At 37.2% G+C, this 25,265-nt stretch overlaps 1 protein-coding gene across 5 annotated transcripts in view; it reads left to right on the forward strand.

Moving 5' to 3' along the window:
• The window catches only part of SLC5A9 (solute carrier family 5 member 9), a 42,814-nt gene extending 23,170 nt beyond the window's left edge, over positions 1-19,644 (forward strand). For 4 of the 5 annotated variants that reach the window (XM_083359595.1, XM_083359596.1, XM_083359597.1 and 1 more), the window contains 9 exons: positions 601-681; positions 2,025-2,230; positions 3,575-3,710; positions 4,514-4,621; positions 4,723-4,873; positions 5,671-5,839; positions 12,903-13,118; positions 15,363-15,516; positions 19,013-19,644. In XM_083359595.1, the coding sequence (XP_083215721.1) occupies positions 601-681; positions 2,025-2,230; positions 3,575-3,710; positions 4,514-4,621; positions 4,723-4,873; positions 5,671-5,839; positions 12,903-13,118; positions 15,363-15,516; positions 19,013-19,221 (1,430 nt within the window). In that variant the 3' untranslated portion in view covers positions 19,222-19,644. The remainder of the gene's footprint in view (positions 1-600; positions 682-2,024; positions 2,231-3,574; positions 3,711-4,513; positions 4,622-4,722; positions 4,874-5,670; positions 5,840-12,902; positions 13,119-15,362; positions 15,517-19,012) is intronic. The other variant, XM_083359598.1, reaches the window with a different exon arrangement.
• Positions 19,645-25,265: the final 5,621 nt, after the last annotated feature.

Genomic DNA, 25,265 nt, shown 5'->3' on the forward strand with positions numbered 1-25,265 from the left:
TAACTATGCTGCCTAGCTGTATAACAGTACATGAACAACTGATCCTGGTCAGCACCAATTTATTTTTATGAAAGAGCCCAAGGGTTACATTGGATGAGAACACTCTGTAAAAAGAAAACATATAAGTAGTGGCCGGGTTCTGAAGTAGCTATCAACATAACTCAGAACAATGAACCATTTTCCTACTTTTTTCACCATGAAAGTCACCATGAAAGACTATCATTATCATTATCAAAAAAAAAATCTCAGAATTCAGGAGTATCCCTGGAGCAGGATGGCAATAAAAATATCAAGTTTGTGTCTGCATGATCGAAAAAGAAGGAGGGTTACAATTGGTGGTCATGGTTGACATCTTGACTTTTTTTACCCTCTACCATGGATGTCCCAGCCTGAATAAGAGTAAATGAGAATGGGACAATGGAACTAAATTGATATTAGCTTCCTAGCTTTCTTCATGCTAGGAAGTAAATTTAAATGAATGCACATAGTTATTTACAATGTACATAGCATATAGCTAATGTGAATATGCTGCTTTGATCGTCAGTATTTAGAAGCATTTGTGGCTGATTTGGTCGTTTGTTTCTCTTTTTTATATTGCAGGTGGTTTGACTGCAGTTATATACACAGATGCTCTACAAACTGTAATCATGGTACTTGGTGCTTTGGTTCTTATGTTCATAAGTAAGAAGAAGGAGTTGTGCTGCTTACTTTCTTATCCTCATTTCTAAAATAGTATAGATTTCTTGGGTTTTGCTTTTGAATAGGGCTTCACTGGATTGCAGTATGTGGTGCAAAAATTATTTTTTTCTTCTGATTGGAATATCTATGGAGATTCTCAATCATCCAAGTCAAGAAACGGTGTTTCTCAAAAAGCAACTAGACATTATTGGTATTTTTCCTTGAATATGTTTCACTTCTCATCCAAGAAGCTTCTTCAGTTCTGACTGAATGGTGGGAAATTTATATTCCCTAGCAGTTATCTGGCCGTTAGCACTCTGAAGGTCGGTCCGTTGTTATAGCAATAGCAGTAGCACTTACACTTATATACCACTTCACAGTGCTTTGCAGCCCTCTCTAAGCAGTTTGCAGAGTTGGCATATTGTCCCCAACAATTTGGGTCCTCATTTTACTGACCTCAAAAGGATGGAAGGCTGAGTCAACCTTGAGCTGGTGAGACTTGAACTGCCAAAATGCTAGCAGTTGGTAGTCAGCATAATTAGCCTGCAGTACTGCATTCTAACCACTGCACCACCGTAGCACCACTGTTGGCTCTCTGAGAGTCATATATGTATGTGTGTGTATATATATCTAAGCGAAAGCTTAGATTAGGTAGATATACTTTAAACAGTTACTTTTTATTGCTTATTATGATCTTTTAGCAATAAACGACTGTTTTATCCATCCCAGTGTTCGAAGATTTTATACTTTAAGTAAATATGCCTGGGATTCGTATTTTTAAAATTATTACTGGCAGACAATTATCAGCACTATAGTAATTACATATCCAATAGTTCAGAAATTCTAACAATGTAGTAATATTAAATTTATTAAACTTATATTATATTATAATTAAATGTAATTTAAATGAAACTAATTTAACATAATTGTTTAACATAATTTTCTTAATGTTGTTACTTTTATATAATGTGTAAACTTAAACATATGGCTTGTTGTGTCATATTGCACTATTTATAATTTGTGTTTCTCTTTTAAACTATAACCGTACTTTTCAAAGAGCACGTATTGCACCAAAAATTCCTCTCATGTTGAATGGCAGATAAGATTCAATTAATTGGTTGAACATTAAAAGTTAAATGGTTACATCTCCCTTCCATCACCCCACGTATGTGAGGTATTTATTAAAGAAAAACTAATCACAAAAGGCCATCCTGTGTAACTAAGTTAGCTTCTGTTTTGGCTCTGAGAGAGCCAATTACACGGGGTGGGGGTGGGGTGGGGGATGGAAATAAATGAATGAGTGAGTGAATGAATGAGTGAACAAAACAGGATTTTGTTCTTTACAGGTTTTGAGAAAGTTGGGTGGTATGAAGGACTGCAAGAGAAGTACAATCAGGCAATGCCTAACATCACTGTCCCAAACACAACATGCCACCTGCCACGGAAAGATGCTTTCCATATGTTGAGAGATCCCATCACTGGAGATATTCCATGGCCTGGGCTTCTGTTTGGCCTCTCAGTTCTTGCTCTCTGGTGCTGGTGCACTGATCAGGTAAAATAAATCTCTTTCTCCCTTTCCCTTGAACTTTAGTTTGATGATCCACTTCCGCAGAAGGATGTTAACAATGCTTCCCACTGAATAATACATATGGAAAACATTACAATGGAATCAAAGAGCCATTTAATTTCTCAGTAAAGATGCATGAGCAGGATGTGAGAGCTCTCCTTCCTTACACTTACAGCACCAAGAATAATTTGTATCCCTCAGATTTTAGAAAAAGAAAGGATAAAGCCTTCTGTTGCAGGGCAGGAAGAGAGAAACAACGAAATACAAAATATAATTTCTGACCTTTGGGACTACCACAGTTAAAGAAGCAAATTCATCTTCATAGCCACCTCAAACAGACATTACAGTGAAACCTTGATTTAATGGACCTTAGTGCAGTGCACTTCAGGTTCAAATTTCTATTGCGTTGACGTTGCCAACTACCATTTGTGTAATGATGTTATTAGAAACAATGTCTACTTCAGCTAGCAGGGAAGTCAGGTATATTGTTTCAGAGTGTTAAAATTCACACTTGGAACAAATTCATTTATATGCAGTTAAATGCTAAATTAAAAGGTGTATACAGGTAATCCTCGACTTACAACAGTTCATTTAGTGACTGAAGCTACAACAACACTGAAAAAAGTGGCTCATGACCTTTTTTTATACCTATGACCCTTGCACCATCCCCACGGTCACCTAATTCAAATTCAGACGCTTGGCAACTGACTCATATTTATGATGGTTGCAGTGTCTCGGGCAGTGGTGAGATTCAAATGTGTGAACAACCGGTTCTCTGTGTGGATGCTGCTTCCGGAAGTCCATTCTGGGCCTGGGCAACAAAAAATTAGCTACCGGTTCTGCCGAACTGGTGTGAACTGGCTGAATCCCACCACTGATCTCGGGGTTTTGTGATTTCCTTTGGCGACCTTTTGAAAAGCAAGCTCAGTGGCGAAGCCAGATTCTCTTAACAACTGTGTTACTACCTTAACAACTGCAGTGCTTTACTTAATAACTGTGGCAGGAAAGGTCGTAAATGGGTCAAAACTCACTTAACAAATGTCTCATTTAGGAACAGAAATTTTGGGCTCCATTGTGGTTCTAAGTTGAGGACTACCTACATTTTACCTGAACTGATGATGTGTTTTTAAATATTTGTATTTTCTACCTATTTATTAGGCAGACACTTTCTCTTAATGTTAGATGTGGTCTTGCACAAGCACCGGGTATTCTATAGAAATTTTTAAATTTTGGTGATTGGAAGGTTTTCCATTAGTTAGGCAGCTCAGTTTGTTTTCATTGGTCAAAGAAATGTGAAACAAACCATTACCATTGAGTTTCTCCTTGCAGGTCATTGTGCAAAGGTCACTCTCAGCCAAGAACCTCTCTCATGCAAAAGGTGGATCGGTATTGGGTGGATATTTGAAAATCCTCCCTATGTTTTTTATTGTCATGCCAGGAATGATTAGCAGAGCTCTTTTTCCAGGTAAGAAGCTTCTGAGTGTGGGAAAGTCGTGTGTGACTTCAGACATCATTTTTCATTAACTGGGCAGCAGTCAATAATCTAGAGAATTTGGATCCCCACCTGGTAGAGCAAACATTACTAGGTGTTTAGTCATGGAAATATCAAACTTGGCTGAAAGTGTAAGAAAAGGCCCATCTGGGAGAAACCAAAAAGATGTTTTGTGGAAACTCACATATCTCTACATCCAGTCTCCAGAGCACTCCCAAAACTGCACTAGAAATATTTGGCAATAAAAGGCTATTTTCAACTGTGGACTTTTATTTCTTCTTGGAAGGTTTAGTGTACCTCTTCAATATAAACTTTTTACAAAGTCTCCATAATCGAACATTTTCCAAATATTTTTGTCCTGCTTTCTCCTTTGCTCTCAGCTATGTCCTAGGAAGGTGAAAAACCAATAAACAAATGTTCTTCTGGTTAGAAGCCTTTCAGACCAATAGTACAAGCATGTCCGATAAGTATCTTATAAACTGCCATCTGTAGTTACCTTATTGGGGGGGGGGGAATTATGGCTCTTTTATGACCTGTGGACTTCAATTCCCAGCAATCCTGGCTCAGGAATACTGGAAGTCCATAAGTCATAAAGGGGTCAGAGTTCCCCACCTCTGTTGTAGGCAGAAATATGAAAAGCTCATAACATTTGAGCTAAGGAATATGGCGTGAATGGCCTGAACACTGAATGTATGCAAGACCTTTGTCCTTTGGGCTCTTATTCTCCATAATATCTGTAAAGCTGAGTCACAAATGCTTTTGTTTCCTTACTACAGATGAAGTGGGCTGCGTAGATCCAGCAATCTGTGAAAAAGTCTGTGGCACTAAAGTGGGATGTTCCAACATTGCCTATCCTAAGCTGGTAATGGAACTCATGCCAGTTGGTGAGATATGTTTCATTTACAAAGTGGGGAGACTCTGAATCGGCTAAATTAGGGCTCACTTGAAGATGGAATCTAACTCAGGGTTCTTTTTGGTTTCTTAGGACTCCGTGGCCTCATGATTGCTGTGATCATGGCTGCCTTGATGAGCTCTCTTACCTCTATTTTCAATAGCAGCAGCACTCTCTTTGCCATAGATATCTGGCAGCAGCTTCGTAAGAAGGCTACAGAACAGGAACTTATGATTGTTGGAAGGTAATTTTTCCTCTTACTAGAGTTTTGTGCACTTACCTGAATGGTTAGGGCTCTGGGAGTTGAAATCCAAAACTTTTAGAGGGTAGCATATTTGACAAGGTTAATTTGATGCGCTCAGCTCCACATGATATATTTCCACATCTGGTTCGCTGCTTCGGTTGCAGCTTCATGTATCCATCTGCCAGATATTCTTCACAGAGACTTCTGATAAAATCTTGTTTGGAGACTAAATAATTCTACAGTGATGACAAGACTGCAAGCCTTTCTCATAGAACCAAGAGCAAATCCTAGCAAGGGCTTTGTGCTCAATTTTAAATAAAAACTGAAGCAGCCCAAATAGAACCACAAAGCCTCTGATCCCAAAGCAGATAACCATATCAAGCACTGCCCTCCGGAACTGACAACCTCCAATCTCCATTCACAGTTCTGCATTGTGGGAACTTAATTATCTGCTTTTAAACATTTAAGGGATAGCCCTGCGGGGTTGAAAATGACTTCTGTGTATACATTTTCATAGCCGCAGCAGATGCCTTTCATTTATGGGATGTGAAGTAATCATTTTGGACGGTAGCTTTGTATATGTCTTTTAATAAAATTCCTCCCCCTTTCTCCCTTTTGATCTATGAAATATCTTTGTATCTGAAGTTTTAAAATAGTCTTTTGTTCAGTTTCCCCAAAGTCTTTCTGTCCAACAGTGCAATGCCTCCCTCCCGGCTTTATTTTCTAAGAGGTGCAGTGAAAAAAGCTACATTGTTCAAGTTGTGGAAAAGTAACTGTATTTTCTCTTGTTGTCTCAGGGTGTTTGTTCTGATTCTTGTTGCCATTAGCATCCTTTGGATCCCCATCATCCAGACAGCCAATAGCGGTCAGCTCTTCGACTATATTCAGTCAATAACCAGTTACCTAGCGCCACCCATCACTGCTCTGTTTATCCTAGCAATCTTCTGCAGGAGAATCAATGAGCCAGTAAGTACAGAATCAATGAGAAGGTTTATATGAATAATAGTATCTTCCCAATGTCATCATTTCATAGTTTTTTTAAGGGCAGACAAGACCATTCATTACAATTATATTGACTCCTGAATGCAACATCTTTGGAATTTACTCCCATTAGAGGACAGTTTCACTTTATAAAGATTCTTAAGACTTTGATTACTGGTTTAATGGAAAATAGTGACAGGCTCAGGAAGGAATGGAAAGGGGGAGGAGAAAGAAATATTATAAAGAATTGCATTCTATTATTTTCCCCCAAAGTTTAGAAAGTAATTCTTATTCTGAGACAGAATTTCCCTACCTTTAATCTTCCAGCCATCAAACCTCCTTTGATTTGAGACTTCAAGCCTTATATAATTATGTGGGAAATCTATCCACAGGAATCAAGTGCTATTTCACTAGTCTCTTTTCAATAAACTTAATAAATAGCTTTTCTTCTTAGAATTTCATATCCTTATATCAGCAAGTCAACCTAAGTTCCATAATTCCCCACAAGTCAATTTCTGCTTAACTTGCTGTGAGAGTCAATAATCACAAAGCAGTTGTTCCATGTCCTTTGTTTTTTTTAAGAACAATAGCTGTGCATGTCTCAAACCCATGGTGTGCAACAAAAGTTCAGTAAGATGGGAAAAAAACATATCAAATATTGACTACACAAAATAAAGCCCTGCTGATGGAGACTGGGTGGGAAAAAGTAAACTATTGTCTTATTTTTGGTAAAGAAAATAAATTACAGACTTCCGGTAGTGCTGCCGCACCGAATGGCGGCGTTTCTGAAGCCGCCCGATATTGGGATGCGTTAGAGCGCCCGGAGGCAGCAGAAATCAGCTGTCCCGTGGCACCGAAGTCTCTCCCTCATGAGAAGAGGGAGAGGCAAGCTTGTTTGGGTAGAGGTAGAGCTCCTCTGTGATTCCCCCAACGAGTTTGGAGGCTAACAGAGTGAGTTCCCTCAGAGCCCAGGGTTATTGAAGAATAAGAAACTTTGGGAGAAAAACTTTTATTTTTTCTCCCTTCTCCTTTCTTTTTTTTTCTTTCTCTTTTTGAACTTTGATTCTGCTGGGAGAAAGAGGAAATCGAAACCTAAGAGATGGCTGCGAGGCGTGGGGGAGGCCCTACAATCTCTAAAAGTGTTATTTCTTCACCTTTACCACAAGCTGCAGGGGAGACTACAACGAAACCTACAGTACAACCACCCTCCCCACCACCACCTTCATTTACACTGGCAGACATACAGCAAGTTGTGATGCAGTCAACACAAGTATTGAAACAAGTATTACAACAAGAAATAAAGGAAACAAAGGAAGAATTTGTTAATCAAAACAAACAGATGAGGGAGGATACAGTGCTTGCACTTCAGGGTTTGGCTGCACATATTGAACGCCTGGATGTTCGTGTGGATTCAGTTATGGAGTATGTGGAGAATCTGGAAAATAAAATCATCAGTATTGAACAGAAAATAGATAGAGCAGAGGTTAAAATTGATAGAACAGAAGATGAAGTCACCATATCACAATATAAAGACATGGAGTTTGCATTGTGTATCAGAGGCCTTAAAGAGAATCCTAAAGAAGATTTGGAATGGGAAGTGGCACAAGCAGTGGCTCCTGTCTTGAAATGTGAACCTGAAGAATTACTTAAAGAAATGGATAAGACATTTAGGGTTAATTCCTGGATTGCTAGACAGAAAAATTTACCTAGAGATGTAGTGATTTACTTTTCCAGGAGATCAACCAGAAATTCTATTATCCAGGCTTTTTATCGGGAAAGATTTCAAATTGCAGGCCAAGATATTATAATTTTAAAGGAGATACCTCCAAAAATTCTTAGAAAAAGGAAAGATTTCGCTTTTCTGTCTGATGAGCTTAAGAAGCAACAAATTCAGTTTAGATGGGAAATACCCAATGGAATTGTGGTGAATTATGCAGGGACGAGGTATAGGTTGAATACAATTTTAAAAGCAAAAGATTTTTATACTAAGGTCCTTAAAGCAGGCTCACCACCGTCTCCTCGAGTTAAAAGAACAGAAGTAAGACAAGAAGATAAACAGTTGAGTGAAGGGGCAATGTCACTGCCTCTTGAGGAGATGCAGCAGGCTGAGACTATGGAGCAGAGTTTGGCGTTAAAGGAGGACCCGAGAGAACAGAGGATGACTAGGGCTGCATACAAGCATAAGGAAAAAGAGCAAAAACAGAAGCTTGTATCTGGTTTAACTACGCAAGATGCGGCTGTTTTAGAGCCTGTGGGAGGAGCACGCCTGAAGAGAGCAACAGGTGATCTTCAGGTCATGTTCCAAAGGCTCCTGGTCACCAGAGATGGTGAAGTTCCTGACATGGAATGTTAATGGCTTAAACTCACCACAGAAAAGAAAGTATTTTACTATTTGAGACAACATAAAAATGATATTGTTTGCTTACAAGAGACTCATATTGCATTAAAGGACCAAAACTTTTTGGCTAATTCCCGATTGGGAACACATTTTGCAGCCTTTGCTCTGGACAAGAAGGCTGGAGTGGTCATTTATCTAAGAAAAGATTTTTCGGCTAGACTAATTGAATCGGATAAACAAGGGAGATATGTTAGTATTGAACTGATGTTACAAGGAAAGAAAGTTTTTCTTATTGGATTATATGCTCCAAATCAACAACAGCAAAAATTCTTTAAATTTTTACATCAGAGACTAATTGAATTGGATTACAAATATGTTATTATGATGGGGGACTGGAATGGAGTTTTGGACCCATCTGAAGACAAGAAGGGATCCTTCAAAACCTTTTCTAATTCAAAATTGCCCAAAGCTTTTTTTGATTTGAAGGAGGATCTGGAATTAAGAGATGTATGGTGGGAAAGGAATATGAAAGACAGAGATTTTACTTTTTTTCGGATAGACATAAATCTTTCTCTAGGATTGACTTTATTTTAATTACTACTGATCTTTTCTCTAGGGTTAAGAACGTTAAGATTTTTCCTAGGACATTGTCGGATCATAGTCCTGTTTAGTTGGAGTTTTTTTGCTGAAGATGGTAGTAGAAGATCCTGGAGACTGAATGAAAATTTATTTACAAATGAGGTGTTCTTGCAGAAATGTAGAGAACACGTGAAAGAATTTTTTGTTATAAATACGCATAAAGGTACATCAATGGGAATGGTTTGGGACGCCAGTAAAGCTTATATGAGAGGGGTCTTGATTTATATGAACAGTGCTTATAGGCGTAAGCAAATGCAAAAATGTATAGATCTTGAGGAAGAGATAAATCTAAGGAGAAAGACTTTATTTTGAATCCATTGGATAATAATTTAAGGATTTCGATACATTTATTGAAAGAACAATTTAGTATGCTATTGGCTGACCAAGTAGCAACTAACTTGCGTTATGCTAGACATAATACTTTTTGTAACGCTAATAAGCCTGGTAGGTGGTAGGCTTACCAATTAAGGAAGAAACAGAAATTACAGAAATTAAAATAGAACAGAAATTAAAATAGAATATAAAGGAAAAGAAGTCTATCAACAAAAGCTGATTAAGAGGAGTTTTTTTAGATTTTTATTCGAAATTATATTCTAGAGAAAACATACAAGCTTTAGATATAGATAAGTATTTACAGGAAGCTCATTTTCCGAGACTTTCAAAAGAACAACAACTTGAGATGAATTGCTTAATAACATCAGAGGAAATCTCTTTAGCTATTAAACAGTTGAAAGTGGGCAAGGCCCCGGGAACAGATGGATTAACAGCAATTTATTATAAAATGTTGTTGGTTGAAATGATTGAAACTTTAAAGATCTTGTTTAATGAAATTCAGACTGGAGGAGCAGTTCCTCCATCTTGGAGGACAGCTTTTGTATCATTGATTCCAAAGGAAGATCAAGACCATACTCAGCCTAAAAATTATAGACCTATATCGCTTTTGAATACAGATTATAAGATTTTTGCTAAAGTATTGGCTAATAGATTAATGCAAGTTTTGAAACAAATGATTCATAGTGATCAATCGGGATTTATATCTGGAAGGTATATGAAATATAATGATAGACAAATTGTAAATTTGCTTGAATACTTGGATACAAACAACCAAGTCCATGCAGCATTGATATTTTTGGATGCAGAGAAAGCTTTTGATCAATTGAATTGGCAATTCTTATTTAGAGTTGTTGAGGAAATGAATTTTGGAGAAGGATTCTTACATTCTATTAAAGCTATATATCAACAACAAACTGCACAAATTATAATTAATGGGGGGCTAACAGAAATGTTTAAAATTGAAAAAGGTACAAGACAGGGATGCCCCCTATCACCATTGTTGTTTGTATTAACGTTAGAGATTTTATTAATTAAAATTCGAGAGTCCTCTATGATAAAGGGAATTAAAATAAAACAGAATGATTACAGATTGAGAGCTTTTGCTTGTGACTTGGTTGTGACATTATCTCAACCGATACAATTGGTTATAGATTTGATGGAAATTATAACTCAGTATGGTAAGGTTTCTGGGTTTAAGGTAAATAGTAGTAAGACTAAGATATTGTCTAAGAATATGTCTATGAGTGAAAGGGAAATGTTAATTAAACTAACAGGTTTTGAAATAGTAAAAAAGGTTAAGTATTTGGGAGTGTATATTGTAGCTTCAAATGCAAAATTATATAAGAATAACTATGAAACATTATGGTTGAAGATACAAAAGGATTTAAATAATTGGAAAAAATTACAATTATCTCTATTGGGAAGAATCGCAGTTGTTGAATGTTCTGCCGAAGTTTCTCTTTTTGTTTCAAATGACACCTATATTGAAAAAGGATGCCAACCTTGATGAATGGCAGAAGGGTATTAATAAATTTATTTGGGCGGGGAAAAAACCAAGAGTTAAATTTAAGTTTTTACAAGATGCTAGGGAAAGAGGGGGACTCAAAGCACCGAATTTGAAACTATATTATGATGCGGTGGTCTTGACATGGGTTAGTGATTGGCTTAATTTAACTAATAAGAGAATACTTCACCTTGAGGGTTGGGATTTGGTATATGGATGGCATGCATATTTGCTTTATGATAAAAAGGTGGATAGGGCTTTCAAATCTCATATTCTTAGAAGTGCCTTGTTGCGTGTCTGGAAAAAGTATTATTATAAGTTAAATTATAAAATACCGATTTGGGGAATTCCTGGACACGCGATAGAAGGTGTATCTATGGGAGTGAGTTTGGATATGTTTTCCTATAAGGAATTACTTAGATTGGAAGGGAATGATTGGCAACTTAAATCATTAGATGAGTTAAGACAAGAAAACATAAGCTACTCTTGGTTTCAATATACCCAATTGAAAGCTAGGTGGAAGTTGGATCAGAAGGTTGGCATCACAATTACAGATGAAAATTTAGTAAAACAAATTAGAGATTTAAATTGTGCACATATAAAAAGGATATATAATGTTTTAATTGAATTGGACTCAGAAACTGAACTAGTTAAAGATTGTATGATAAAGTGGGCACAAAATATCCAGGAAACAATTCCGTTGGATACTTGGGAGGTAATTTGGGTTAGAAATGTTAAATTTACTCAGGCTCAAAATTTAAGAGAAAATTTTTATAAAATGTTTTATAGATGGCATTTGGATCCCAAAAAGTTGTCTAACATGTATCCTAACTTATAGTCTAAATGCTGGAGATGTGGTAGTTTAGAAGCCACCTATTTTCATATGTGGTGGACTTGCAGAAATATAAAAGCTTTCTGGGTTAAAATTTGGTGGAACATTCAAAAGATTTTTAAGAGAAAGATAAAGTTCTCTCCGCAATTGTTTTTATTGAGCATTGTTGTAGATTGTGATGTTAAAGAAACCAATTTGATGTTGAATTTGATAACAGCAGCACGGTTACTGGTGGGACAATATTGGAAGAAGGATAGTTTGCCTACTTTAGAAGAATGGGTGTTTAAAGTATCGAATCTTGCAGAAATGTCTAAGATTTCTGCTTATTTGAAGGATCATTCACAAGAAAGATATATTTCAGTTTGGAGGAGATGGATAGATTATATTCAGAATAAATATGGGACTAAAAAGTTCCATTTAGCTTATGAGATTTTAGAGGGATATTGTTATTAATTTTAGTGTTAGTACTTTGTATGTATCTATGTTAAAGGGGAGTTAAAGCACATTATGAATTTGGTTAATTTTATATTATAATTTTAGTTAGAATATGATTATTATATCTATAACCCTGTATTTAGCTCTGGGAAGTGGGGGGGAAGGGGGGTGGTTTCGGGTGGGTGGGTTTTGGGGATATGTATTGTAAAAAATTTTTTTGTAAAACTCTTTAATAAAAAAACAAGAAAAGAAAATAAATTACAAAAAGAAACAACTTAAACACAAGAACAAAGTGAACCAGGGATAGGTACTTCCTTTTAGGTTACTGTTAGAAGTATAAGGTAATTTTCTGGTTGTTTGATCGGGATTCCTACAAAACCCGTTGCTGTATCTTTTTTAATCTTCCTTTAATTTATCATAGTCTCATAGAGATCTGGAGTGTCAAACTCTTAATAGCATTAGATGGCAGCAAATGAATATATAGAAAACTCTAATAATCTTGCGGCCATCCAGATTTTGCAACCCAGATTTAGTAAATCTCTCAATAACTTATGGATAAAAGAATCTGCTAAATAAATGGCTTAGAAATAGGGATTTAATAGAAGTCATTCTACATTTACGGCTATTACATTTGGGCTAAAACATCTGGATTCTTACTAGATAACAGTAAAGAGAAACAACATTTGTAGTATAAAATCCTGCACTCCTGATCTGGGAGCTCTATTAAATTTATATATCACCATTTGGTTTTGAGACAACAGGGGCTCTCATAAGTATCTCTCTGTTACAATGTTAACACTGTAAATTTTGTTTAATTTTAAATAAAAACACTTTAAATCAAATTTACCCCAAAAATAAGTATGTAAAGAAAATCTTGGACCTCTTTCACTGTAAACTCAGTAATGAAGCCTGTAAATAAGCTACCAAGATTTATGTCAGTAAAATTATCTCCCTGTATTTTTTGTAGGGAGCTTTCTGGGGCCTAATGTTTGGACTAGTAGTGGGATTTATTCGGATGGTTATGGAATTTATCTACACAGCACCCTCATGTGGTGAGGAGGATCAAAGACCATCTGTATTGAAAAATGTTCATTATTTGTACTTTGCTATTATTCTGTTTGGACTCACAGTTGCTGTTATAGTCTTTGTGAGCCTTTGCACACCACCAATTCCAGAAGAAAATGTAAGTGATATTCTAGCATGAAATCTATTGTTTCAAATCTATTTTTAGTCTCTGCTTGCTTTGTTGCCTTAAGAGCACTGTGTTTTGGATAGTAATATTTTGAGATATGTGTTTGTGTGTGTGTGTGTGTGTGTTCACTTCTTGATAGCATGTGCATTGTGCATTAGGTGCTTCACAATATGGAAACCAGGCCTGGTTTCCATATTGTGAAGCAACTAATGCACAATGCACATGCTATCAAGAAGTGAGCAGACAATGGATAAGAAATTATATTACAATAGGCAATGGAGGAGGAAATGTAAAATTTAATGGCTCTAATTGAACCCTCTTTCGTATTTCAGTAGAGACAGCATTAATCTTGTGAGCTGAAAAGATTAATATTGTTGGAGCTCTGGCATTTTGAAAGAGCATCTCATTCCAAACCAATCTCAATTACATTGTACAATCAAAGTTTACTAACAAAGAATTTTACTTCTTTGGCTGCTTTAAAACAGACACAGAAAGTTTTATTCCAGAAAATACCTAAATATTTCATTTAAATATCACTGGTTTTATGGAGTGAGTTTGTGATTCATTAGATGTTTGTTTCCAATATAGGAAACTTCCATATCCTGCTATCAGCAATTAGAGTATTCAGATTGTGCCACACTTTCTCAAACTGAATCAGAAGATCCACCCGATTCGACTGAACTGGGATCAGTGGCTTTATAAATTAATATTGTACATATTTATTCTCTGCATAGGCAACGTCAAGGGGTGTGTGGGGGGGGGGGAACAGACTGCAGATGAAATCTATGTTGCATTGGTAATGCTAATTCTGTTCCTTATGTGCTTGAGTACAATCTTATGATGTAAATATAAAATTTCATAGTTTTGACATTGTTCTGAGCGGTTGTCTATGCCTATTCAGGAAATTTTAGGGGATACCATATATAGGGAGGTTATACCATTAATCTGAGCACCAACCCTGAATCTCTTCCAAATAGAATAACTAAGTGTATTTTACAGTTATAAACATTTGTTGGACTTAAGCTGGTATGAAATGTTTTGTATCTTCTTCTAAAGTGTCGGGGAGGGGGGAGATAAAAGCAGACAAGTCCAGTTGATGTAATGGCTAATGTCTTGATCTAGAAACTGGAAGATTGTGTCTTCCAGTCCTCCTAGGGCTATTGTTCTAGAGGAAATGGAAGGCAGAATCATTCTGTGCATTGTCTTTGGTAGCACCTTTCCTTGGCTGGACAATAAAGTTTCAGTCCTTTGTTCTTGCTCAGCAACTTCGACATCCTCCATCTTTACTTTATTCTAATCCTATTGCACCCCCACCCCCCCACCCCAAAAAAAGCCTTCCTGAAAACCTTCTTTAGGAAAGATGTGAATCATCAAATCAAAACAATTTTGCACAATGTGACAAGAAAGATTAGCCTTGCTCACCTTGTTTGAAAATAATTTAAATAAAGAAATAAATCTTTTGGAAGATTATACAGCTTTTTGCATCAACTGGAAACCATCTTCTACATTTTATGCCCGAGATTCAAACTATTTAAACTACTCTTCTTTTATAAGGCACCTTTTGAGAGTTACTCATTATGTAGAGGTCCTGCACTGTCCATGTATTTTTACAGAAGCAATCTGAAGCAAAGAATAGGCAGAAGAAGGATGTCTGGCCATTCAATAAAATAAAAAGAGTACAGCAGTAATTTTAGAAAGTGTAGAAATGCCAAGAAAGGAAAGGTAAAAAAAATAGCTTAGCCTTAGAAATAGTTTCCAATGCATGTATCAAGGTAGAGCTTTAAATAAATATACGCTCCAAACAAATTACAAAGTTATATGCTGTTGAAAAGCTAGACAGAATAGTATCAACTATTCTTGCACGTTATGTTCCCATCTTTCTAAGCAGTTTTGGTTAAAATATAAGATACCTAATTCCAGTATGCCTGCCTGAGTTTAAAATACAGACAGTTTTTGTTGGGAGCCCATTTTTGCATTAAAGAACGTGATATGTGTGCCTTTTTCTAAAATACAATTTTATGTTGATTTGATATTAGGAGACACTGACTTCAGTGGGATTTATAACTCAGTAGAATTATATAAGATTGTGCTTAAGCATTTGCAAAGGCAGTTCAAGTATATTCTGTCCTATCCATGCAAAATGATAGTCACCTAAGTAGCATTCTTCCTTGTCAAACCGTCACTCAAACAGCTCTGTAACTTTTATTTTCTTGTTTCTAATTTGCAATTATTCAGCTTGCCAGATTAACATGGTGGACTAGATACAGTGAAATTCCGGAAAAAGACATGGAGAATTGCACCCATCAAAATACAGAACTTGCTTCCCAAAAGGAGGATTCAGTGATTTCATCATCAGAGAACATAGATTTAACAGACAAAGAACATGGTGGTATGTAACATTTCTTTCCTTCCTTCCTTCCTTCCTTCCTTCCTTCCTTCCTTCCTTCCTTCCTTCCTTCCTTCCCTTCCTTCCTTCTTTCCTTCCCTCCCTCCTTCCTTCCTTCCTTCCTTCCTTCCTTCCTTCCTTCCTTCCTTCCTTCCTCTCCCCACTCGTTTCCAAAAGTAAACAATAGCAATAATCCTAACCACTTATCTCCACTAATTCATAAGATCACATATTTTGAAAATTAATCAGTCTCTATAAACCCCCTTTTAAAAAAATCACAATCATCCAGAATATTAACGATGAGGCAATTGTTATTGCCCGGGTAAAACCAACCAAAGCAGAGGGACAATCACTGAGATTTACCACCCAGGGGCCCTATTGCTGACATTATCCTGGCATTGGAACCCATAGTAATTGAATCTCAAGTGATACAGTATGTTCTTATACCTAGCATTTATTTTTCAGGCAAGAAGTATGTTCTTTAACACAATTGACTAAAGATGAATGGAAAGCATATTCCAATAATTTTATTCCATCTGTTAAAATATAATATTAGCCAATAAAATGTTGCAAACATTTTTCTAGGTGCTTTGCATAGCACATCTGGAAGGTGCCAGATAGGTGAGGACTGATTTGTAGATCACACAGGGATTTATAGAATAGACGGGTTCCCCCCCCCCCAGGTCCCAGGAAGCCATAATATAGGACATGATAGGGCAAAGCCCAAATCCAGAGCAAATTATGGCAATTTGGGTGGATTTTATTTTATTACTTGAGCCTTGAAATCCTTTGCATGTTTGGCTCTGAGAGTAACGTCATCGGCATAGCATAAATTATTACTGATTCTTCCTCTCATTTTAAAACCATGTTCTTCTTCTTTCAGCCCAGCTTCCCTTTTCATATATATTCAGTGTATAGATTGAATAGATAATGGGAAAGTATATGTTTCATTTCTTCGCCACCCTGAAGCCATTTTTTAAATATTATTTTTATATTACTCGATATAATTGTATTCAAATGTAGTTTTCAATTTTGTATATACATTGTATATACATTCAGTGACTTTTCATTCATGAAATTGTGTACTTAGAATTTCCTGATCCATCATTTAGTGTCTGAGAACTAAAGAAAGTTTATGGACACTTTAAATTCCAATTGCTTGAAGTAAGTAAATTAACAGAAGTACAGTGAGGTAAGAAAGAGGTATCTTAATTACAGTCTGTAGTTCTTCATTTTGGGAGAATTCGAAAGAATTAAATTTGATAGCTACTAAGGAATGACAAGGAAACCAGACTTTATAATCTGAAGTTCCAGTGGGCACTTTAATTCACATTTGAAGCAGCTGTTGAGACTAAAGTTGTTAATTATTTGTCACCTTTGTTTGCACATAATCCATTTCATCTGTCCTCACATCTGAGGATCAACAGTTATCTTATTAGGTTATTAGCACCAACTGTAAAAGAAATGTAACATCTTTTCATAAAAACATATTATATTACAGCAAGACTATATGAGGGTGTGTTTAATTTAGTCTCACACAGAGTTCTTACAAGCTCCATTTGAGTTTCCATTTTTATAGCAGCTTAACAGGTCAAAATTTTGTAAGTTCCCACCCCTCCATCATACGATTTTAAACCAGGCTGGAGAATTCTGGAAACTAAAGTCTGCAAGTCTTCAGTTACAAAGTCTTGTGTTACAAAGTCCTGTTCCTTTTGGTTGTGGACTCAATGTTAGCATATCCAAAAAGGGGATGGACCTTCTATCATGATTTTATGCCTGATAACTCACACATTTTAACATATATAACCCTCAGTGGAGGCTGCTAGTGTCTTGCTTATGCAGCTTTTGAAGGCAGAGGAACTTGATTCTTGGAAATGAGAACAAAATTGACAATTAGTAATTATAATATCCATAGAAGACAGCCAGCTTCACATAGTAGTTAAGACTACTGGAGTAGAAACCAGGAGAGGATGACTTCTAGTCTTAGGCACAAAGTTACCTGGGTGACCTTGGGCCAGTCACTCTGTCTCTCAGCCCTAGGAAAAAAGGAATGGCAAACCACTTCTGAAAATGTTGCCAAGAAAACTGCTTGGACTTATCCAGACAGTAACCAGAAAGAAGGCAAGAAGGTAGAGAAAAAAAATGACATGCTGAAATATGAGTTTTTTTCATGACAAATGTATACTTAAGAGTCAAATAATTAGGGATTCCCCAAAGTTGGATATCACTGAAGATTATATAGAGTTTTCCTTAAACAATTTTGGATCAGCCCATGACTCAAAGATAGGTTGACTCATTATTTTTCTGGGCAATATCTTTCCTTCCTTCCTTCCTTCCTTCCTTCCTTCCTTCCTTCCTTCCTTCCTTCCTTCCTTCCTTCCTTCCTTCCTTCCTTCCTTCTTCTTTTAGGTAGGAAATGTGTAGGATAAATAAGATAGATGATAAAGGAACCTCTGTGTTTAGCAGCTGTGTAGAAAAGAGACCTTTCTATATGCACACATAAGAAGAACTGCATTCAATCAACTTTCTTCTTATAAATGGTTCTGGAAAGATATGGGGGCTTCTTTGTTTCTCATCTGCCCACCCCAAGAGAGATGCAGATCTTCAGCAGATGAGGCTTTTCTTGGCAAGCAGACACTGTTGAAAGGACAGGAGTCAAGAGAGACAAAGGGCGGGAGAACACACAACAGTCCTAATCCCCTGTGACTGTGCAAAGCCAGCATGCATGGAAAATTAGAGACCCTCATAATTGGTTAACACAAAGTTAATGCTCTGTAAGCAGTTGCAGCTGAGACTAATCAGAAAGTAAATACAATTAATTTGCTGGAGAGAATTTGCTGAAAGGAGACTGAATGACAACAATCCAGGATTTAGTTGCCCTTCTTAACTAAGTAGTTCAGAACTAGAGTTTTCCTTATATGTTCTATACTGCGGATGATAAGACTGAAGTTTGTGCTTTTCTCTGCAGTAAAGCTCAGTCAAGGCAACAAGCTCTTTATGGAAGGTTCAATCCAATGATGAACAGGACGGAAACTAGAGGGAGCCTTTTTCTATGAGCCGCATTTCTCCCACTCCTTCTTCCTTCTGCTTTGTAGGCTGCTGGAGTAGGCACAACACTGTTCTTGAGAAGTGGTCAACTTTTTGGATTGTCCCAGGGTCATATAATCACCATTTGTGACCTTTCCAGCCAGTTTCTGACAAGCAAATTTAATGTTAAGACAGATTTTGTAACAACCACATGGCTCACTTAGCAACTGCACTAATTTGCTTTAACAGCTAAGGCAAAAAGGTGGACCCATCTCACTTAACAACTGCCTTGCCTAGCAACAGAAATGTTGGACTCAATTGTGGTCATAAATTGAGGACTACATATAACTTGCATCTGTTCATATCTATCCTTTGCTATTGTATGCTGTTTTTCAATTACATGCCTGTTCCAGTGGTACTACATAGGAAAACCCCCCAATGCATATTAAATTTATTCTTTTCTCTCTTACAGAAGTGAAACATCCTTTCTGGAAAAAACTTTATTTCTGGTTCTGTGGAATTTCTGTCAATCCTAAATCCACTTTAACAAGAGAAGAGGAAGCAGCCACTCAGAAGAAGCTCACTGACATCAAGGAAGAGACGGTGTGGAAAGCTGTTTGTAATAGCAATGCTGTTATTCTTTTAGCTATCAATATCTTTTTATGGGGTTACTTTGGATGAGCTGAGTAAGCTCCTAAAGAAACTCAAAAGGTTAGGCTTAGTTTAAAAGAACAACACATTGCTAAATGATAAAAATGGACATACCTTGAAGAAATAAGTTATAAATTGTTGTTCAGAGTTTAGACCAGTAAATGGGCCACTAGTAATGATTTGCAACCCAAGGCCTGCCTTACTTTCGTTTCTTTGGCCTTTGGCCTAATTTCAAAAAATTACAAACAAAGTATTCAGACTTGTAGAAAAAAACAATCTCTCCTGTTCATGTCAGCTTACAGTTTTAGCTTTTAGTTTTCGAACTCCATATTTCTGTTAGTGAAGAAACAGTCTTAACTTACCTCAAAGAGCTATTGTAAAACAAGATAAACTTCAAACAAATACCAAAGATATTCTTATAGAGATTTCTTGTCATTGTGTAATACATTGTTCTAAACCCTTTTGGCACAAAGAAGCCTCTTCTTTAAAGAAATAAAGAGTAGTATAAAGGCAATATTTACATGAATTGCCTTGGAGCCACAAAGCTCACGTGAGAAAAAAATCTCAAAAAGAACTACAGTAATGCAGTTGAAGGAACGCGTAGTGACATAATATTTTCCTGTCTAGAATTTCCTCCAGCTGGTATGATGAAATTGCTTTCATCCGTGAAAAGCTTTCCTACAGTAACATTGCTATTATTTAAACCTGTTGTTGCTACTGAGCTAGTGACACAAATGCAAAAGGTTGCAGACTGTAAATTTTTGTCTCCTGTGCACAGCTTTGGATCCTCATTTCTGACCTGAGGGTAGCTCTTGATTTAGTTTCCAGAATTGCCATGGTAAATTCTCAACCACTCCTCTATAGAAGCATGGTATTCTTGGTGGCTTAATGATGCTGGAAATGGTTTCAGCTCTGGTGGTTTAAGCTCAAGCACTATGTGACAGGTGAACTCCTGTCATTCACCTCAGCTTCTGTCCACTGAACACCATGCAAAGTAGATAGATAGGGACCACTTTGGTGGAGAAACTGAGCTGATACTCTGTGCAGGCAGTCAGATTCCTGACGGCTCTGAACCTTCCCAGTTGCATTGCCCATTTGGGAGGCAGCTCAAGGAAGGGAGGGGCCTTGGGTGATGCTGCAGGAGGAGTCATTCAGCTAGCCACTCTCCTGTGGGTAACTACTCCTCTACAATAGCATTGTGGTCTCCTGGCTACTGTAACAACACCATACACTAATAATAAAAATAAACCACTCCTCTTCAAGTCTGTGCACTCCAAGAATTGATGATAAAATGTTGTTTATATGGTTACCTCAATACAAGAATCTTTCTGTATCCAGTCAGATATGGATTATTTTTCTGATTCAACTCTTCACTGGCATATGTACCATTAATCATTTTATTCAAGTTATCAGTAGTTATAATTATTATGATATATAATATAATAATATTAGTATAGTATAATATAGTATAATAAACATACTAAGAACTAATATAAACCAAGCTAGATGAAAAATGAAAAATAAAAGTGCAGAAAAAAAGAAAATAGAAGAAAAAAAAGATGAGATTTTTTTTTGAAAAAATAATTTTTAAAAAGGGCAATATGTTAGTACAGGTAATCCTTGACTTATGACCATAATTGAACCCAAGAAGCAAAACAGTTAAGTAAATTTGGTCCATTTTACAGCCTTTCTTGCCACAGTTGTTAAGTTGAATCCCTGCAGTTGTGAAGCTAGTGACATGGTTGTTAAGTGAATCTGGTTTCCCTATTGATTTTGCTTGTCAGTAGGTCTCAAAATTTGATCAGAAGACCTCAGGATACTGCAATCGTCATAAATGCATGCCAGTTGCCAAGCATCCAAATTTTGATCATGTGGGGATGCTGCCAGGTTGTAACAGTGATAACTCATTTTTTTCAGTGCTGTTGTAGCTTCAAATGGTCCTTAAAGAAGTGATTGTAAATCGAGGATAACCTGAATATGAGTATATCAGTTTGGGAGCCACTTCTTTGTCTTTGTTGGCTGGCATATATTCTGGATCCAAATGTGATGGCAAGCCTGTGTTGTGATTCCTCTCCAGCCCATGGATCTGGCAGCTGAATCTGAGGACTCAGATGAGGAGGAGGGGCCTGAAGTGACATTAGAGTCAGAGGAAGGCTCTGAGGAGCTCCAAGACTTACAGTCTAACGAGGAGCCTGGCCCCTCTACTCGTGCTCAGGCTGAGACACAGCCGTGCTGGGAGTCTGAGTTGGACAGTGACGAAGCACAGCTGGGAAATATCCAGGATGTGCAACAGCGCCAGCAAGAAAAGAGAGCAGGACAGAGGAATGCAATGAGGCAGCTCCAAAGGCAAAGGAGAAGGCATTAGGAAAGCCACGCCTTGGCTGCATAATAAAAGGAAAGATATGGGAGGTGCTGGTTGCCAAAGGCAACCATTCGTGTTGAGGATCGAGTTTCTGTGAACTCTGTTTGTTTGCCTTGGACATTGACTCAGGTTTGGGTTTTTCCTGCGGTTCCTGCCTGTTTGATTGGAAGAAAGGTTTCTCCTTGTGAGCATAACAAGGACTCACGTGGGCTGGGACAGAACAGCCTGTTGCTCTTTAATGGATTGGATTCACGTTGTCGAGCAGCATTCTTTCAGAGGGCACTCAATCCCTGCTCTGCTTGTATCACCATAACAAACAATGTTTTAGTATTTATCAATTTAACAGCATGGATTACTTTCAGACTCCAGCTGCATGCAGGTGTTTGTGGATCACAGCACCTGAATGTATTTTTATGCTTTTCTATACTTCTCAGAAAATAACTTATCAACAGCATAGGAGACGTGTACGTTGCAAACAATTGTAGTGCTTTGAGTTATAAATGATAACCAAATCCATAGACAGCCGACATTTTTAATGAACCCAATCTATATTTCTTTACAAATCATTGCTTCTAGGGCTATGTCGATCAGCAAATGATTATCATTCCTTTTCCTGACAAATCTATCAAGGTCATTCATTGCTGCTCGGGGGGGGGGGGGGAAGGTTCTTCTTTTAAACTAAGATGAATGGCTTGCTGGTTTTTTGTTTTTGTTTTTGTCAGGCTGACTGAGCAAAAGGAAGTGAAATTAACAACAAACCTCTTACAAATATGTCACTACACTAATTCATTGGGAAAATGTTTTAAAATGTTATTGTGTTATATTTCATTCAAACTAGGTGTTTGGTTAGGTAATTTTTTTACTACATGTAAGCAAAACAAATTAGCAAAAAAATAAGGAAGATGAAGAGCAAGTCTGTAAATTGCTCTTTGTTTTTTATTTTAAATGCACAGAAAATTAATAAGATACTTGCTTACCAGTTAAGGTGCTTATGACTATAACATTGCAATCTATTTTGTCCAGTACTCAAAATGTGTTCAATGCTCATTCAAATATAAAAGACTCTGTGCTATTAAGAGACCATTTTTATAACTGATACGCATCCCAGTTCTTTTTAGAATACTCAGTTTTATTCAGAGATTAAAGTGACGATTGGCTATGCTATATATTTATGAGTATTTTGGGATATTTTGTGACATAACCCAGCAATAAAGACTCTATGGTAGTGCAGAGTGTTGGTACAGAGATTCTCCATAATGTCAAGTAACCTCTTCTGTAAATTCCAGGAGAAGAGCCTCTTCTGTTGAGACTCTCCTGCCCAAGGGAACATTGTACCCCTTGAGCTAAGATCCACACCCACTCTTTTGGCCTTTCAAAAGGGCCTTAAAACCTGGCTATGGCAATTGGCCTAGGGCCACGGGTAGGCAACCTCGGCTCTTTTATGACTCATGGACTTCAACTCCCAGAATTCCTGAGTCAGCCTAGGCCTAGGCCCTGAGGGGGGATATATCATACTGGAAGTGGTTAATGTACCGAGATAAGACACTATTCCACCCCCACCCCCTGTGTATCTTGCTCCCATCCTTGCTGTCTTTGTGAATTTTCAGTCTATTTTTATGTTAATATTTATTATTTTAATATCGTAATGTTTTATCTTGTTACTTTTACTTGCTTGTGAACTACATAGGGTAGCCTGTAGGTGAGATGGGTGGCATATAAAATTTAATAAATTAATAAAAAAATAAAAAAAATCCATGGAGAAGAGACCAGCTGAAGTCAGAAGCTGCACCCATGGCGGTTGCAGTCCAAGAATTTAGCAAAAGAAGAGCACAAGTGCATCTGCAGGTCAAGGGGAGCAACATAGCAATAAAAGTTCAAGAAATGAAAAGAAAGTGACAAGGGAGGACAGGGCACCATATCTGGGCTGGAAACATCTGAAAAACTACTAATTGGCACCAAAAGGTATGATAATTTACTTATTATTAGATTTACTGTCCCTTCAGGGGAAATCTACCGGTAATTTTAAAAAGGAATAATATCCCACCTCTAATTGTGAATTTTGTACAACTTTTATTATATATTTAAGAAACAGCATACAGACACATGAACAGTAGAAAACCCAGGTTTAATAATATAATAATAAAGTTGCAAGGGACCTTGGTGGTCATCTAGTCCAATCCCCTGCTCAGGCAGGAAACCCTATACCATTTCAGACAAATAGCTGTCTAGTCTCTTCTTAAAAACTTGTTGAAGGATTCACAGCTTCTGGAGGCAGATTGTTCCACTGGTTAATTGTTCTAACTGTCAAGAAGTTTCTCCTTAGTTCTAGGTAGCTTTTCTGATTATTTTCCATCCGTTGCTTCTTGTCCTGCCTTCAGGCACTTTGGAGAATAGCTTAACTCCCTCTTCTTTGTGGCACACCCCTGAGGTGTGATAGGAACTTTAAACAACACTAACCTATTCAATGAACAAGCTTCTAAGACATACAACACATTTCTAAAGCCCAGTACAGACTTAAAACAAATCAACTCTCACTGTTTCCACCCACTTTGCAGATATGCTTACGTAATTTTCTTTGTTAATATCCTATCTAGCTGGCTTTAGGGTTTACCTTCACAGGTCAGGTCTCCACTTTTCTCCTCCCCCACCCCCTCTCTGGCTGTTCAAATCCCAAATCCATTGTGAGATCTCCTTGTTGGTAAACATGTCAATTACCACAGAACTATATTGGCTGAGCTGCAAACTGGTGCTCTGAAATTCTTTAGGTTGTGATTTCTCTCCTTTTCCTTTTCTTCTTGTGTAATATTTCAATCAGCAGAGAGTACATGTGTTCCTGACACTGATACTATAGTTTCAAACATCCTTTCTTTCTTCTTTCTCTTGCTTCTTCTTCTCTCTTGCAATATCCCACTTTGGCTCTTTCATTTGTTTCTAAGCTAGCTTATTCATCTCCTCCCCCACAAACACACACACCAGTTTCCTTTTGTTCATTGCTGTTTCCACATCGACTTTCTGGCCTTAGATGCTCAGCCTAGTTCAGGGGTAGGCAACCTTGGCTCTTTTATGACTCGTGGACTTCAACTCCCAGAATTCCTGAGCCAGCATAGCATAGTCCACGAGTCATAAAAGACCCAAGGTTGCCTACCCCTGGCCTAGTTAAACTATACCCTACAGCCTAGGTCTAGGGAGGTCTGACTTAAATTTTTCCAATATCTCTTTGTCTATTTAGCAACCATCTCGCAGCATTTTATTTCCTGCATCCTGCAATTTATCAGCATAAACACTTCTTATTTGCATCAACTTTACTGGATAATAAGTACAAATTTCTGGTGGGAAACACAGATGTGCATAAAACAGTCTCTTTTGTTTTGAAGATTATGATGCTCATAAAAGCATTCTGTTCATTTTGCCACACTCACAGAAGAAAATTTTGTGCACTTCTCCCAAGACCTGTTTATATAACCATGACAAAATTGCACAAAATGGGGAGGCAGCTACAGAACAATGAAAGGGCTAGGGATTCTTTGACAGAATGGTGGTACAGTGCTGCTAAAGTGAACCTCTTTACAAAGGATGATGGAAGGAAGGTAAGTAACTGTGGAACTGTCACATTACAACTCTGATTGTCCATTAAAACAACCAACCAACTCCAATATATGAATAGATGGAAAAGTTTCCTTTAATCTTGTAGGCAATTTGAGCAGGTTGATAC

The sequence above is a fragment of the Vipera ursinii genome (assembly GCF_947247035.1).
Source record: "Vipera ursinii genome assembly, chromosome: 3".
In the NCBI taxonomy this organism is placed as follows: Eukaryota; Metazoa; Chordata; class Lepidosauria; order Squamata; family Viperidae; genus Vipera; species Vipera ursinii.